This window comes from Pteropus vampyrus, unplaced genomic scaffold (assembly GCF_000151845.1).
Source record: "Pteropus vampyrus isolate Shadow unplaced genomic scaffold, Pvam_2.0 Scaffold479, whole genome shotgun sequence".
In the NCBI taxonomy this organism is placed as follows: domain Eukaryota; kingdom Metazoa; phylum Chordata; class Mammalia; order Chiroptera; family Pteropodidae; genus Pteropus; species Pteropus vampyrus.
Window position 1 is genome coordinate 61,977 of NW_011889260.1, and position 14,211 is coordinate 76,187.

The 14,211-nt window shown below is 40.3% G+C and overlaps 1 protein-coding gene across 1 annotated transcript in view; it reads right to left on the minus strand.

Moving 5' to 3' along the window:
• FAM189A2 (family with sequence similarity 189 member A2) overlaps nt 1-9,546 on the minus strand; it is a 56,004-nt gene extending 46,458 nt beyond the window's left edge. The window contains exon 1 of the mRNA XM_011382486.2: nt 8,933-9,546. Within this exon, the coding sequence (XP_011380788.1) occupies nt 8,933-9,346 (414 nt within the window). The 5' untranslated portion in view covers nt 9,347-9,546. The remainder of the gene's footprint in view (nt 1-8,932) is intronic.
• Between the last annotated feature and the right edge of the window lie 4,665 nt (nt 9,547-14,211).

Genomic DNA, 14,211 nt, shown 5'->3' on the forward strand with positions numbered 1-14,211 from the left:
ACCTAATCTGTTGCCAGAGTCAGCTACATAAGATGCACATCTCTTTGCAACCTTACCTTCATTAGATGGATATCCATCTTTATGGAACAAGTAAATGCCTCAAAATAGTAAACAAGGCCCATAGGATCTTCTCCTGCCTACTCTGGAGACTGGTTTTCATGTATCCCTGCCCCTCCCACCACACACCTTCCTTTCAGGCACACCTGTCCTTCCTTAGACAAGCCAGGCTCTAGATATTTCGAGGCTTTGCGCTTTTTTTTTGCTGCAGTGCCCTCTCCTCTCGATTTCCTCCGATCTTCCCGAGAACTCCTATGCATCCTGTAAGACCCCAACTAACAGTCACTCCCTCAGAGAAGCCTTCACCGATCTCACCATCTCACACCCCTGGAAGCCTTCTAAATATAATTTTTTCCCAAAAAAGCTTTCTTTTGCATCTCTGTCTTGCTCACTCTGAATCCTGTCTCATTTCTGTGAATTTCCAGCTCCTAGTACAGTGCCTGTCACATGATTGGCAACTAATATTTGTTCCTGAGTATTTACTGCACAAAGGGGAGGGGTTACAGTGAGAAGATCTCCTGTTGCAAAGTGATACTTCAATAAACAAGCTAAAATCCTCTGTAAAGAGGAACGAGCATTTTGTAAAAATATAAACTAGAAACCAACATCAATCAGCCTTCGAATAACACATTTCACTAAGCAGTTGGAGAAGAATAATCAAACTAATTATTCAGCCCAGGGACATTCTGATGCCATTTGAGCACATTTACCTTTGTGTGATAAAGTGCACCTGCTGAACGCTGTCATGAGGATTTTCTTTCAAGTGCACTTTTTACCAAAATCACTCAACTGCACCATTTCTCAATTACTATTTATTGACTACAAATCAGTAAGGATTTGGCAGTGTTCAAATTCAAATTCAAATTCAAAAAGCTCACAGGCTTGCTTGCAATAACTCTCCATTCTCCTTTCATCAAATGAAAGTAAATCACTCCACAACATCAAACCAGCAGAGGTCAAGGACCAAAAACCACGTATGGGTATATAAGCAACAATTTCTTTGTATCCCATCTACATTCAAACCTATCAGCTGTCTGCCCACGAGGTACTATACACTTGCAATCATCTTATATTCAATAGGATATTTCCTCATCCTAAACGATTTCTGCCTGGAGACACTCAGGGCATATGTGGCCCATCTAGAGGGTTTGGGCTGTACCAACTTTACAAATTGGGACTTGGTCTCCATGAGACCTTGGGGTCTAGGTTCCCCACTTGGCTTCTAAAAAATCAATCTGGCCTCAGCCAAGTCGTTTCACCTTTGCGCTCCTCACTCTTGTTTCCTTAGAAATATGGTAAGTGAAGGAAACCATCTCTGGGTCTCTTCTAACTCAAAAGGTTTACCCTACTGTGATGATAGGGATTCCCTCAAAACTACATGATCTAGTGCTGGCTCCATCCTGCAGAAGTGTGTGCGGGCACTCATGCTTGTATGTGTATGTGCTCCCTGCCTGCCCACACTGCTGTTTACTGGGCTTTGCTGAGAAAAATGCAAGTATTTTTGTGAAAACATAACTGAAAATTGGGCTGCCCTTGAGGGAAACACAAACTGCCCACTTCACTAAAATATAAATATGATTTAAATGCCAGCAGTCTCCATTAATACAGAACACTGCAGTTCAGCTTTTTGGAACACATTTTTTCCATTAAAATGGTATTATTAAAGTGAAATGTCCAGCCCAGCCCATAAAAGCCCATAAAAATAGTGATTTGCCTAAGCTACACTTCCTACCTCCCCCACCAGCCATGTTATCCCATTCTCCTCCACGTTAACAATTTAGTAGGTTTACATATTTTACACATGTACATATTTTTCTCTAAATTTTTATCACTAGACACACATGTGTATGTGTACATATACATGCACAGGGGTGTAATTATAAAAAAATGGATCATAAAAGATACTTTTCCTTCTCTTCTTTTTCTCTCTCAATAAATACTTGATAGAAATCTCTTCATGTCCATGGAAATAGCTACATTCATTTCTATTTAATGGCTACATAATATTCCTTTGTGTGGTTGTACGTAATGTATTCAATCATTTCCATATTAATGGATATTCATTCTATTTCCAGTTTTTAAACCTTCACACACAATGCTGCAGTAAACATCCATGAACATTTACCCTTAAAAACTGCTTTTTATATCAGTTGTATAAGTTGAAAGAGATATATATATGTGCATATATATATACTTATATTTATAAATCACAACCTACAATTGTCATTTCAAATGAAGGGTCTCTGAGACAAAAGAATTAAGCTACTTTCTTTTTTTTGGAAGGAGTGGTTTGCATATATGAACAATAAACTAAATTTAAAACATAATTTAAAAATATGTATAAAATATATTTGACAGATAAGAAATATCAATAATATAAAAATACGACAAAGATACTTAAGACCTCAGTATAGAGAAATATAAAGCTTATTGAGCAATATGAAATGAAGACCCAAATAATTCGAGACATATTACGCTCATGGATTGGAAGACAAAATATTTAAAGGTGTCATTTCTATTTGAATTGTTTTATAGACTCAGTAAACACCCATGTTAAATCCCAACGAGATTTTCATAAACCACCTTTCTTTATAGGGATGTTTTAAGGAACTGCTTGCATTCCAGTTGAAGGTGGGAGTTGTAGTTACATCCACCTTAGTCCTGTACCCTGCAACAAAGGCACTCCCATTTCTTCTGCGGAGAGAGGTGGAATTCATGAATGGAGAGAAAGTTCAGGGAAGGGAGGGAAGAAGGTGGCATACTGCAAATTTGTACAGCCACTGTGGAAAACAGTATAGAGATTACTCCAAAAACTAAAAATAGATCTGCCATACAACCCAGCAATTCCATTTCTCAGTATTTACCCAAAGAAAACAAAAACACTAATTTGAAAAAGACATATGCAACTTTTGTTCATTGAAGGATTATTTACAATAGGGAAGATATGGAAGCAACTAGATGTCCATCAACAGATTAATGGTAAAAAGATGTTACACACACACACACAGAGCAATAAAAAAGAATGAAATCTTGCCATTTGTGACAACATAGATGAACCTAGAGGGTATTATGCTAAGTGAAATAAGTCAAACAGAAAAAGACAAATACTATATGGCTTCAATTATATGCGTAATCTTAAAAAAATAAATAAATGAAACAAAACAAAAACAGACTCATGGAAACACAGACCAGAGAGATGGTTACCAGAGGGGAATTGGTGGAGAGAAGGTAAAGGGAAATATATAGTCAATATATTGTCATAAGTTTGCACGGTGACAGATGATTACTAGAATTAGTGGGGCAATCATATTGTAAGGTATAAAAATGTTGAATCACTATATTGTACATCTGAAACTAATACAATATAATATTGTTTACCAACTATATTTAAATTTAAAAAGGACTGGAAAGAAACACATTAAAGATGTTTCCAGTGAGATTATAGGTGATTTAAGTTCTCTCTGTCTTTTCCTTTCTGAATTTCACAACATTTTACAACAAACATATTTCACTTTTATTTATTTATTTATTTATTTGTTTTAAAAAGGAAGAGGCAGAGTATGCTTTGCTTCTACCTCCCTTGGTGGCAGCAGTAGCTGGAGCTCCATCAGAAGGGAGTCAACAATCATCCTTTATGGCACCCATAACAAAATAATGCTGTTACTTGTTTAATTGTGTTTTATGCTCATTGGAAACTCATGAGGGCTTGAATCTGTGAATATTCACTCAAATATCACTAAAGGCTCCTCAAGGCACTCAGTTACAGCAAGAGTCAATGAATAAATGAACAGGTGATAAAGAAATGAATGAATGAAGATCAAAAATAAGAGATTAACTTGCTCAAAGATGACTGGAAACCTAAACGCATTTTTCACTTCTGTGCTTCTTAACAGAATACATCAACAGCAAAACCATCTCCATCAACATTCTTTCCACCCAATGCAAGATGCAACTTGCTCTGAATGAACAGGCGAGAATCTATTTCTAATTATCTCTATATTATTATGATGAGATTTATTACAATTTTGGTTTTACTCACTTGCAACCCATTCCTTGTAGCTTTTAGGAAAAAACAGAGGCCTTCTTTTTTCTGATATTGCAAAGAAGGGTTCTGAGATACTCCAGGCAGGAATCATTGTTACCCACTATATATGGTTAATGTGTCTTAATTTTTCAGCTTAAAAATCAAATCATTAAGATCAAAAACATAATTTTACTCTCCTATTTTTCTTTGTTAATCCATTAACATGCATTAGGGCAAAATGTCCTGGATTGTTTGTCAAAAATTGCTATATCTAAACATAGAGATAAAAAGAGCCACGTTATCTTGTAAATAAGCACAGAATAATCAAAGCTCTCAATAACCTATCTTGCCCTCTAGCTTTTACACTGAAAATTTTTTTAAAAAGTATGTGTGTGTACATATCATTCTTCCCTATCTGCCCAGCATGACTCATTTAAAAAAGTGAAGATGTGGGCAACTGGATATTTCTAATGTATATATGATGGTTACAAGCATGTCCCACAAAAAAAAAATAAATAAATAAAACCTGGCCTGTTCACCTTACTTTAATAAAATATTGCCTTAATGTTTAAAAATTATTGATAAAGATTCTAGTATGTGCCAGGCTTGGTGCCAGGGCGCAGCAGCAAAGCACTCTTAAACGTTCTCTAATTTCATCCTCACAAAATCAATTTTGAGAGAAGAATCATCCCAACCATTTTACAGATGAATAACTGAGGCTGAGAGGCTCAATGACCTGTTCAAGAACTTATCAATGTAACTCTGCTGTTGTGTAAAATAAAGGACCAAAGGAAATCAATAAAATTCATCATAAAAATTATATTTAAAATGTTTCTTAAATATTAAAGTAGTATTTGATAATTATGATAGAAAAAATATATTTACTCTTGTTTAACTTGCAGAGACTTTGTAATTTGTGCATTGGTTTCTCCTTTGGACTTTTCATTCCTTTTTACATTTTGTCATTTTTAAAAAATACATATCTACCTTAAGATTCACCAGTGTCTATTTCTTTATAAGGAACAAGAATCTTGCCAAAGAGTCACAGACTCAAAGGATGAGTGACCATGAGTGCAAGTCAGTGACTTCAAGCAGAGATTAGGACTCCCAAAGAAGGACCGAAAATAATAACCAACTCCTTACCACTTGCCTGAAATATCTCCCAAGGATCATATATGTCATCAGAGTCAGAAATTTTGTTTTTTGAAGGAGTCACAAATCAATGCAACTCTCTCTATTCTTTCATTAAATCTAACACAGTGTGGTAGGCTGGGTCTCCCATAATTTCAGTGGAATCTAATATTAATAAAATGCTTCCCCGAATCAGGAGCCAGGACAGCATGGCCTGAACATGGACATCGAGATCTCTCTGCCACCCGCCTGGAGTCAAACTTCAGGTTGTTTTTACAAGTGGCTAATCTCTTAGCTTCATGAACTTTGGTAATAATAGTAGATTGAGGCACCAACCAAGGACACCGTGAAGAAAATAAATGATCACAGAATGCTTAAAAACAATGAGAACATTAAAAACATTCCCTTCAATTTGCTGAAAATATGGAAAAGAATCTTTATAGGACTTGCCAACTTTTAAATATATATTCAAATAGATAAAATATACCTTCAAGGTTCAGATAAGTGAAGGAAGCCTCAAATTCTTAGGCTCAAGATGGGAACACTTACAGAGATGGAAAAATACTCTTGAACTATACTGTGTTTAATAAAACAGACTTTTCAAATGAAGATATTTGTCCTTTGATTTAAGTTTGTATCAAATATACAAGCAAAATATTTACTGAAGACAAAAGATTTGCCCACGTAGTTAATATAGCAGATTAAGGCACATAATGGTTATTCAAAACTTGAAATGTGAGGATATCCTTTTACTGTGTTCCTATGTGGATTTGGAGTAACCTTAGACTTAAGTTGGCACTGCCACTGAACCATCTAGTTTCATATGCCAAAAAAATTTCTGAGTAATAAATAAAATGTGATATATCCATACAATAAAATCTCATTTGGCAATAAACAGGAATGAAGTACTGGTACATGCCACAATATGGATGAGCCTTGAAAACATTATGCTAAATGAAAGAAGCCAGTCAGAAAGGACCACATATTGTATGATTGCACTTATATGAAATCTCCAAAATAACAAATCCATCGAGATAGAAAACAAATTAATCTGTGGTTGCCTAGGGATAAGGGGATGAGGGGAAAATGGGGAGTGACTGCTAATAGGTACAAGGTTTCTTTTAATTTTCTAAAATTGATCATGATGATGGTTGCACAACTCTGAATTTACTAAGTCACTGAATTACACACTTTAAAAGTGAACGTGAATTACATCTCAGTAAAGCCGTTATTTAAAAAAAAACATGCAATCTTCAAGTCATAATTTTTAAGCCTTTTTCATAAAAACCTTAGTTTAGCTCTCTTTAAATTAATTTGCAGTGTGCAAATAAGTCCCTTTCTTTTAACTATCAAGCCCTTTTCTCTTAGAAATACATACAGAAATATTTAATGGCTGAAACTATGATACCTGGGATTTGCTTTAAAATAATCCAGCGGATATTAAGAAAGAGGAGTGGCTGTGGGTATAAAGTGGCCATGTATTGAAGCTGGGTGATGGAAAAATGGTTCATTATACTATTCTTTTTGCATTTGCTGAAATTTAAAAATTTCATAATAAAAGGTTAAAAGTGGAAGGGAGTTCTCAAGACTCCTGGTCACTTCTGCGCTGTCTCCCTATTCTGTTTATATTTTGTTTTTAAAAATATACATATATTGAAGCATTTACACATGAAATGATATGATGTCTGATATTTGCTTCAAAACGATATAGGAAATTAATGTGACAAATGGACTAGAGAGCGTGATAGAGCTAATTCCTCCCCTGCTTGGAATACCCATCCTCCTGGAGTTATCAGAACACACAGAGCCAGCAGCAAATTTGCAACTGTTGTTATTGGGAGGCAGGCTGTGGAAAACATCACTACAGAAGAGAACTTAGGTCAAATCTTTCCCTGCTTCCCTGCTCTGCACTGCTCTGCACTGCTGCTGGGTCCTGGAGACAAAGACACACCCAGCCAGCCAGCCTCGGGGAATAGCCTGCATCTTCTGGCTGATGGCTTTTTTTTTTTTTTTTTTTTAATATTTCATCAACTCCAACTGTGGCTCGATTGACATCTAAGTCCATTTACCTCCAAAATAATTCACAATAGGACACTGATTTCAGGTTTAATTTTAGAAGGGCAAAAATAGTTTTCAATAATCCTAAATAGCTACCTTTGAGAAGACAAGAGATTATGATTTTACAAAGAGCAAATCCCTAAAAATGTATGCCAAGATTCACTTCTGGCCCACAGTATTTAGAGAAATGAAATTCACCCACCATTTGGCTCAATTTAGTCTGACAAGTGGACTAGAGATCATAATGGATCTAATTCCTACCCAGTCAGGAATACTCCTCCTCCTGGAGTTTTAAAGAACACTCAGGGAGGCCAGCAGGAGACCCCAAAGGCAGGGCCAAGAGCATGGGATTTCTTTTACATGACTCACAGACTGCAAACTTCAGTTACCAATGCGTGGGTTGTACCACAGTAAGGTCATCTAGCATCAAAATATTTCAAAAGAAGAGCAAATTGGCATCAATTTAAGTATAAAATGTCAGGCCACACTCTCTTAATGTTCTCTGCAAATGACTTCTTTGGATTCAATTAGTTCTCCCTATATTCTTAAAATTTGGTCTTGAATCTGGGTATGTGTGGATCTGCAAAAGGACAGTCTTCATGCATTCAGAACATATATTCATTACAGATCTTAGACACTGCCAGACTTTTAGATTTAATTAGTTCATGAAAAGGTCATTTACTTTAAAATAGTCATCTCCCACAATCCTTCCAAAAAGACCTGTTCCCAAATCTCTCAACCCCAGGCAAACCCAAGATGTTGGATACCCTGGAAGCTGTGAAATTGTTATGAGGCAGCTTTGGAAGACTAGCCACCCAGTGTCCACAGTCAATGGAGGGCAGCAGCCTTTCTTGGAGGCTAGGCACCTTTGCCCAAGATCAGCAATTTTCATTGGATGTCCCTGAGCCAGACAGACATCTCCACCTAGCTGTCCCAGCTCCCACCACTTTGGAGAGCACAATGATGGTTTGGGTTCTAGATAATTAAATTCTACACAGCAGCCTGTGTGGCTCCAGGAACCAAGTGGGGGCTTAGGGCCCTCCTTTAATGACCAGGTACAAGCAGGAGTTTACACACACCCTGCCATTACCTCAGCCCCAAATAGAGTGGAGCCAGACTACACCAGATATATTTCACATTTACGTGTTTTAAGGTAGAACAAAATGAGTGACGTGCCTCTGTCAAGCTGTCACTTCATACGTCCTACATACACACAAAAAAACCTACTATGTGCCAGACACTGTTGATACATCAGTGAACAAACATCAAAATCCTTGTCCTCCCCAAGTGGTGGTTGTCAACGAAGTAAATACTCAGTGGCAGAAAGAAGTTTGACCATTTTCCTCCCACTTTCCTGCCACCCACCCCCATCTTTCCAATCTCCCGCAGATCTGGGCATCTGTTTTATTCTATTAGCTTGACCGCGACAACAAAATACTTTAGCCTGCGAGGAACAGACACTGTCCAGATGCAACCCAATTAACCCCTGAACTCCACTCTCCTTAAGCCTTCTTTTCCAAAAACTTCACCTGACATGAGGGGCTGTGCTTTCCCACCTCCCGCCCTGGAGACCTAATCATGGCACAGTGGAGGGGACCGGCCAGAGCCCCCTGCTCCCTGGGTGGGCCTTGCCAAGGCGAGCGGGACGCGCGCGGCACTCACCGAGGAGCCAGCCCAGAACGGGCACGAGTTCTTCACCTGTGGGGAGCTGCTCAGCGACAGCGCCCCAAAGCTGAGCGCCACCATGCAGCAACCCAGGATTAGCTGCAGCAGCCCGAGGGACAACAGCGGGCGAGCAGGCAACAGCGCGGAGCCCGGGGCCGCGGCGGCGGCGGCGGCGGCGGCGGCCCGGCGGGAGGAGAGCGCAGGCGGTGCGGCCAGCACCCCGGTGGCGGTGGACGCGCAGCGAGGCCGCACCGGGGGCTGCAGCGTGCCCCGGGGCCACCGCGGCCGCAGCGGGGGCAGCGGTGGCTCCTGGGCGGCGGCGGCTGCGGCGCCCGGGCCCCCGGCCTGCGGCCCGCCGGAGAGCCCGGCCACTGGGCAGCAGGAGCCCGGGAGCACCACGGGCAGAGACATGGACAGGCGGGGAAGGGAGCGGCCGGTAGCTGCAGGGAGGGGACACAGAGCGGAGCCGCCGGCGCCGCGCACTGGGCACCGCGGGCGGGCTCCGAGGCCAAGGGGGAGGGAAGGAAATGCGCACGGCCCAACCACTTGCTGCTGCCGCCGCCGCCGCAGCTGCCCCGGCTCCCGCCGGCCGCACCCACCTGCCACCCAGAGGGTCCGCCTCCGGCCTGCGCCGGACGCACCCTCACTCCCACCCACACCCACCCGCGTTCGCCCTGCGCTCGCGCCGCGGGGCTGCTGCAGCCTTTGGGTCACGGCCGAACCCAAAGGGTACAGGAAAGGTGCCCAGCCCCAATTCTTTGAAATAGGTCCCTCGGGCTAGGAGGGACCCGGCGGTCAGCGCGCACGGGAGCTAACGGCCGGCAACCTAAAAGTCTGGACCCCGCCAGCCGAGCTGGGGCTGGACAGCAGCGCAGGAGAAGCACCGTGGACCCTTGCCCCCTTCCGGTCCTGCCAAGAGAGGACCCTGGCAACCTTTAACAAAGGGAGAGCCGAGTTTTAAACTTTCCTCCCGCAGGGAGAGGGGATGGTAGCAGGAGGAGGGGCTTTGGGTGACTTGGGGGGAAAAGTCTAAGCCGCAGGGCTTCGGGGAAGGACGAAGCAGAGCGAAGTCACCACTCGCGTGGGCTTCCTGACGCTGACATTGCGCTGCCGCCCAGAGTCCTGGAAGGCAGGGGCAGGAGAAGGGCGGGGTGGCAGCGGGGGTGCTTTCCCAGCACCGTGGTGGGAGCGAGCGTGAGCACGAGTTTACCTCGGAAGTATCCGGAATCCAGAAAGAAAACTGGTGGGGGGCCCAGAGAGCGTGGCTACGGTTACAATCAGTGTCCAACTCACCTTGACTCATGAGCTTTATTAGCTGGTAGAACGCAGAATCCCAATCTTCCAAAGAAATACCCTAATAAAATCTTATTGTTTTTGGTAACTTATAAGACAGATTTAGAGCTATTTTTTAAAAAGGATGATTTGCTTTTGTAAAATGATTTTTCTTAATAGTGTACCCTTCCTTCGGAAGAATTCTTATGTGGTGAAAAGTGTTCTTACACCTGAAACGATTATAATAGGTTTTTTCCCCCCAGGTAAAGAACCAGAGTAATGTCGCTTTCCAGTGAGTCAGTTTCAGTATTAGACAACTAATTTTATCAATAAGGTAGGGATATTTGACATCCTCCTGCCAAATAAACCAAGGAAAATGTCTAATTGTGCTTGCAAAGGCTGTATGTATTTCGGTCCTTACTTACTTCAACACACAATGTAATGCGTAGCCAGTGTGCATGTGTGTTTACGTACACACTTTTGAATTATTAAAGCATCTGTGATTAATAGACCCTAGGACTTCTTTTATGAACTCCTTTTGGAAATAAACTTCAAATTCAGGAGAAAGGAGCTCTGTCTTCTAAAATAAGTGGTGTTTTCAAGGGTGTTTCATCCACTTTAAAAGCACCTTACAGTAAATGTTCTTAAATTGCAGATGATGTTAAATTAAAAGCTTCTTGTATGCTGAATTTACACCTTTTATACACAAGCTTAAAGGTATTAAATTTTTTAGATTCTACTACACTGTGCAATATAAAAATCTGAGTCTTGAGAAATCCTGTCAGCTTAACAAATCTATTCCACTGGTCAATCCTTGACACCTGAAATGTACTATTAAAAATATATTCTTTGTGTCTAGTAATGTTGGTGCTAGATGTCAGATAGCCTCCTTCTCTTTGGATGGTGAATGACTAGAAAGGGAAAAGTTCCAGGGGAGCTGATAATCATCTGTTTCTTGCTGTGGGTACTAGTAAAATGGGTGAGGTTCATGGAGTCTTGAGAAAATTGATGGAGTTACACATTGAGCACTCCTTTGTATTTTATACTTAAATACTTTAAAGTATTTCTAAATGTATTACCCTTATTATTTTTTTTTTTAGTCTGTTTCCCTATAGAGAAACAGATGATAGCAGAGGTAATTAAAATGTATAGATAGTTTTATAGATACTTATTTTTCAGGCCTCTAAAACTTTTCCAAAGCTGCTAATTAAGAGTTGGTGTATTGTAATTTTCTTTTTTTGTTATTGGCCTCATTTATAGCTGTGAGTTTCATTTTCTGCTTATCAGAAACACAAATTGATGGAACATTGCCCCCAACCTTTCAGGTTATGCCAAATAACACTCTTGAGTATTTGAGCTTTGAATTTTGGATTTTGTAACTCTAGCTTGATTCTTCGCATCCTTCAAACACTTGCTTACAATAAATCTTTAGTTATACCTGATCGAGTGGATCTGTATGTAACTAAGCACATGGTGGATGATTCAGAGCCATTGATTTCAGATTGGTTTAAAAAAATAAAGTGAGAACACTGAAAACAATCTAGCAGTTCCTCAAAACCATAGAGTTATTATTTGATCCAGTAATTTCACTCCTAGGCATATACCCAAGAAAAATAAAATCATATGTCCGTACAAAAACTTGTATACAAATAGCAACACTCACAATAGCTGAAAAGTAGAAGCAATCAAATTGCAAATGAATGGATAAACAATGTGGTAATCCATGAAATGGAATATTTTTGGCAATAAAAAGGAATGAAGTACTGATACATGCTACAACCTGAATGAATCTTGAAAACATTGCGCTAATGCTAAGCCAAATAAGTCAGACGGGAAAGGACAAGACCCATATGATTTCACTCATATGTGGGATATAAAATAAAGCAGCAAATGAACAAACAAAACTAACAAGATCATAGACACAGACAACAGTATTGTGGTTACCAAATGGGAAGCGGGTGCAGAGGGAGGATGAAGAAGGTAAAAGAGGTCAAATATATTGTGACGAAAGTAGACTAGACTTTGGATGGTGAGCACACAATGCAATATACAGATGATATAGAATTGTACACCTGAAACTTACATTATGTTATTAACCAATGTCACCTCAATAGATTTAATTAAGAAAAGAAAACATTATGCTAAGCGAAAGAAGCCAAGCCCAAAAGACCACATATTTTGTGATCCCACTTATGCGAAATCTCCAGCATAGACAAATCAACAGAGACAGAAAGTAGGTTAATGGTTGTTTATGGTTAGGGGGATGGGGAGATTAAATAGGCTGAAAGTGATAGCTAAAGGGTGTGGAGTTACTTTCTGAGGTGATAAAATGTTCTAAAATCAATTGTGATGATTGCACAATTCTGTGAATATACTAAAAACCACTGAATTGTACACTTTAAATGAATGAATTGTATCTCAGTAAAGATACATGTGAATTATATCTCAATAAAGCCTTACCCAAAAAATTAAAAATAAAGTACGAAGAACATGCGGAAAAATGGACCCAAGCATTTCATCAATGTAGGTGAAAGCTCAAGAAAACAATTGTTCTAGTGTATTGTTTCGTGGAACCCAACTGCCAGCTTTCCTCAAGATCAAAGCCAAATAAATTCCAAGGAGAAATTTCTACCAGCTCTTCCCCTCTCTATATCTCATTTTCTTCTCCCCACAATCAAAGCCTTTACTGCTTAGGAGTTTGGGCTCTTTTACTCAGGTTTCACTGGACACCTTTAAACAAGCTCCTCAGTTCTCCTACTCTCTAAGGAGACCCAACCTGTCAGCTAATTACAGGAGGTTATTCCCTGTTAGAGTGGGAGCTGCTGCTGAAATTCCTTAAAATGTGTTCCCTGACACCTGCCTCTAATTCTTAAATTTTAGAAAGTAAGGAGTTTCTCTGAGTAGAGCACAGTGGACTCGAGAAGTCCTCATTTAATAGAATGGCCTTAAAGTAACTTCTCAAAGTGTGGTCCATGGACTACAGAAGTATTCGGAGAGCATGTCAAAATGCAGGTTCGTGGGCTTCTCCTAGATGTACAGAATCTGGATAAGAGGCCTGGGTACCCGCATTTTAACAAATTCCTAAAAGCAATAGTGGATGGTACTATTCGAACTCCAGAATTTTTATTTGGGAATTTTTATGTGGAAAGGGACTAGGAATAGCAAATTAGCTGGAAGGGGAAAGCAGAGGATTTGGCTTGAAAACAAATTTAGATGTAAATATGCTAGTGGGGAGGGACTTTGCTGGACCCCAATCAGGCACTGCTGCCTAGGTGTTTTATGTACAGGAAGGATTTAGATCACTGGATTCTAATGGAAGGGGCATCATATTAGAAGCCAAACATTCCAGGTCGTAGCCCCTCCTCCACTTAGTGATCTTGAGCCAGTTCCAAGCTTCTCTAGCCTCACTAGCTTCATCTGCCAAGCGCAAGTTTGTGATGTTTCAACTGCCTGAGGCTGGACCATGCAATCATTTGGGGTCTCTGAGGCCTGAAATTTTGAAGTTCAGCTGTTCTCATTGCCATGGTTTCTTAGATGACCAGCAAGAGAGCAGGAACCAAGAAAAGCAGGTGAATTTGGGTGTGGAATTGTTAAACTTGCAGACCCAGAGACCAAATTGGGTGTCCCTGCTTTGTGCTTCCCATCATAGTTTTCACCAAACCACATTGTTGTTGCCTGATTTCTTGTCTAGATTTCTGTCTAGATTCTGCAGGCAGGAGACACTCCATAAATGATAGCTTGTATTTTTTTGTGGCATGGTCAAGACAGGACCTTTTTTGAACCTCTTGAAGGCTCTTGTTTCTGTTCAGCCCTGACATTGATTGCTGATGAAAGCATGTACTTTGTTCTACAAAATAAAGAGCTGGCCATGTATGCCCTCCTTGCCAACTTGAATGAATGAATGAATGAATGGTCTTTGCTTTTTCTCTCACTTGCTTTGTGATCTTGGACAAGTCACATCACCTCAATGGGCTTCAGTCTTTTCCATTAATTAAGGGTGGGTG